Below are 3,965 nucleotides of genomic sequence, written 5' to 3'. Positions count from 1 at the left end.
GATTCAAACCAAAGGGACAAGAATCTTAATCGAGCCATTCAAAACGTTACAATTAAGATTAGGCCATGTATCTAGAAAACCTAGGAGTTTTAGTTTTAAATTCTTGTAAACTGCGTGTTACAATAATTATGTACAGTTGTGTACTAATGTAGTGGCCTCGAGCCGGCCTCGACCCGAGTCCTCGAGTCATTGCACTCCGAGGTCAAGACCGAGACCGAGACCAAGGAAAACGGTCTCGAGGCCGGTCTCGAGACCTACAACACTGAAAGTAATAAAAAATTAAACTGTAAACATTCAGATTTGAAATTAATTAGATTACAAACAACCCTCTATATATTTCTAATTAACAAAACGATATACCTATACAGGGGAATGAAATTCAGATTTTTTGCACCAGCCCAGTTCTGGTAACAGCAGTTTTGCGCTGCCTGAAGTGCCCTGCCTATAGACGTGACGCACACAACCAGCTTAATGGCAGAAGATTCAGCAACAATAGCCACACAGTATCTGCCATTATTGGAAGCTGGATAATGATGGCAACACTATCTTATACCCAAGGCAACAGATTCCCAGACATACAACGCAATCCCACTAAATAGTTGTGCAACTGCACAGCAATTAACACATACACATATGTTAAGTGAGGACTGCAAGGACATTCAAAATCACCAATGCTCATTTGAAAAGTGACTTACTTCAAGATCAGACACTATGGTTGGTTGGGAAAATATGATGCAGCATGCATACATTTTTGATGAAAATGTTACTCTTCTGTTTCCCTAGAACCAGATTACATATTATTATATCATATATATATATATATATATATAGCAAAATGAACGTGAAACAAGCTGCTATGGTATCAGAGACCAATGGAAAATAACTGAATGTGTAGCAAAACACTGTGGGATATTACAGGGAGAAATACGGGGAGGACAAAAGGAAAAATCAACTATGATTAATACACAACAACAAAATTTTAAGTTGAAAACGGCTATTGTGTAAATGTATCAAATGGCTTCAGGAGTAAAATATACATCAAAGAAGAGATGATTGACAGTAAACATGCTTGTGGCTAGGTAGCCTCGTTTTCATTTTGAAGATTACTGCCTCGTTTTTCGTTCCCAACACGCGATTTGTGAAACATGCCGTTTCTAAGTTGTTTCTCATAATTTAGAGTGTTGCTGGAGGTCGCCACAACGTAAGTTAATAAATTATAGCACTGTAGTTTTGATAACAAGATGCAGTAAAGATATGTTCGCAGTATTGCCTAACAGTGATCCACTGTGTAATGCCTGATCTTACGTGCAGTTTATTTAAATCCGCAAGTGCATGTATGTTTGTTAGACCATTTTCATTTATTGGTGACGTAAGACTCCTGTGTTTGTATTTTTAGTTCTTACGCTGTATCGTGTGGAGGAATGAAGAAAGTAAAGAGTTCACCCACTCGAAGCGTTATCTATTTGTCTATCAATGTATCTGTCAAATGCAAAGGGCAGAATATAGGTCAGGGCAGATTATTGTGTAAATAAACAAAACTGATGTAAGTTATAGACTATATAGATTACCATCTGCAGTCAGCACTGTACACTTGACATACTCAGCTTATCCTTCAAAATATCAGTATGATCATAACCTCATTCTTCTGTGTAACTGCAATAGCACTACATAGATAGTACATAAACTGGGGGGAAATAGCTTGTATTGGAAACATCTAGTCATTTATGTTGTCAAGGAGAAGTGGAGAGCATAGCAGGCAATTTGTTTCCCACTTCTGCTGAGTTCCATTCGTGCCTTGTACTTCCCATTTTCCAAGAAACTTGGAATTCCTTCGTCTGGTATTTTGACATCTGTCAAAGGCATTTGGTAATTTCCCTGGAGTATAACAATTATTTAATTGCAGTAAAATTCACACACAAAAACATTAACCTCATAATTAATGTTAAAATTTTTGCTAGTTTCAACATAAACATACACTGCACAGTTGTAATACATCCTAGAATAGCATTCAGTTTACCATTGGACCAACAATACTGAATACTGAATTGGACCATACATGCTGAAAATTTGACGCTACAGCAAACTAATCCGGGCGAGGCCAGACTCAATTTTCAGTGTACACACGCTATTCTAGACTAAATGCACGCTAGTCCTGACCAAGTAAGCCCATAAAATTAAGGAAGGGCAAGGTGTGATCCAAAGCATGCTAAACGATCCCGAACTGCACTGTCTGTGCAGTATGACACTATCTTTATTGCATGAATTCAGATACAAATACATGTACTGACGACAGTTTTTTTCATGGAGAGGAACTATATGTTAACCTGGGCATGCGCAATGCAATTTTATGGCCCAATACAGTATTTTGCATCAGTACACTCAGGAGTTACTTGATGTCGGATCAAAATTACAGTTTGTATATGGTATAAATTATACACTCAGGAAGAAGTTTGTACTGAATGGGTACCTTATTATTACCACCAAGTGTATATAATAAATTATGGTTAAAGCAATAATGGTATCGATAGTAAAAATAATGGTTTAGAAACAATATGATCACAAGTACACATGTATGATGTAACCATATTCTTTCGATACAGGTGATCTTACCGGTCTAATAGGGCATGTACAGGGTATGCCATACTTCCTTAATGCAGGGATCTGATCACAGATAGAGGGCAGCATCGGGCAGATGTCATTGTAGGTGCATGATCCTACATTGTCAACACAGGGAATTGTGAGCCAAATCAACTCTTTCTTCTCTATAGTTAGAACTGCCTGTGCGAAAACAATTTTCTGTTAGATTTTACACCAACATTGAAACACAAAAGCACCAATACATATAGGCATACATGTATAGTAATATACACGTAGATATATATACATATATATATAAATTTAACTGTGAACAATTAACCAATCCCTAACTAGGAGTTTAATGGCCAGTAATCGAGGGCCTACACATACCTTTATTGGCCCAGAAGCAGTTTCCCTAACAAGGCCAGAAAAGTCAACTTTTGCAGTGCCTGGAATGTGGATCGGGTCTGGTTTAACATCAAGTTTGTTTAGGACGAGCGAATCACTCTCACCACCACAGGAACTCCAGGAGAATGTAGGCAAACTGTTGCTCCTTAAAATGGTAAAATCAAACTTTAGTAGGAATGTTAGTCTACTGGAATAGGGGGAATTACAGTTTATTCCCATGCAGTTTCCAGTGTAATAAATATGCCATTTCCTAGTTCCCAGTTAATTAAAATCACATTCTGCTTGACCATCTCCCCATTGACCTCTACTCCCAAATCACGAAAACTTTATCCGGTATTTTCCAGCTCCCAGATATTTAAAATCATGGGTTGGGCCCGTTTCAATAATAAAATGATAGTAAATAAACATGAATGACGACCAAAATCTTCATGTTTATCTACTCTAGTTTACCTATTATTAGTAATAATTTCCTGTAAATGATATTCAAATGCTCCTTTGCATCACATAATCACACAGCACACATGCCACTTAGATACAATAATGTAACCCAAACACAGGATAGGTGTAACTGTTATTGTGTTTATATTCCTATCCTGTGTTTGGGTTACATTATTGTATCTACCATGCCACTGTGCACAAACTTTCAGAAAGATAGAGCTATGCCTTTCTGTGTTTGTGCACAGACCAGTGAAAAAAATACACGGGGGCTCGGGGCGATTTAGCCCCCGAAATGCCAAAAAGAGCCCCGGAAATGCCAAAAAGAGCCCCCGTAAATTTGCATAGAGTTCAATGCAAACCAAATTTTAGAGTGCTATTTTCATGCACGCGAGCTTGAAAAGTAGCCCCCGAAAAATAAATTGTATTTTTTCCCCTGCTACAGCCCTGCGCTCACATCCCACAGACACGACTAAACATTCCTCCACTGTGCAATCCGCCCCCTCCTCCCCAACACTACGCTCCACGTGCCACGCCCCCGCCGC

General features: G+C 38.4%; 1 protein-coding gene across 1 annotated transcript in view; it reads right to left on the bottom strand.

Moving 5' to 3' along the window:
* Positions 1–227: 227 nt before the first annotated feature.
* The window catches only part of LOC106805780 (ganglioside GM2 activator-like), a 12,334-nt gene continuing 8,596 nt past the window's right edge, over positions 228–3,965 (bottom strand). Inside the window, exons 2-4 of the mRNA XM_014807503.1 lie at positions 2,968–3,130; positions 2,611–2,778; positions 228–1,875 (exon numbers count right to left, since the gene is read on the bottom strand). Coding sequence (XP_014662989.1) covers positions 1,723–1,875; positions 2,611–2,778; positions 2,968–3,130 — 484 coding nt within the window. The 3' untranslated portion in view covers positions 228–1,722. The remainder of the gene's footprint in view (positions 1,876–2,610; positions 2,779–2,967; positions 3,131–3,965) is intronic.

This window comes from Priapulus caudatus, unplaced genomic scaffold (genome assembly GCF_000485595.1).
Source record: "Priapulus caudatus unplaced genomic scaffold, Priapulus_caudatus-5.0.1 Scaffold126, whole genome shotgun sequence".
Classification (NCBI taxonomy): Eukaryota; Metazoa; Priapulida; class Priapulimorpha; order Priapulimorphida; family Priapulidae; genus Priapulus; species Priapulus caudatus.
This window is presented reverse-complemented; position numbering and strand designations above follow the sequence as displayed.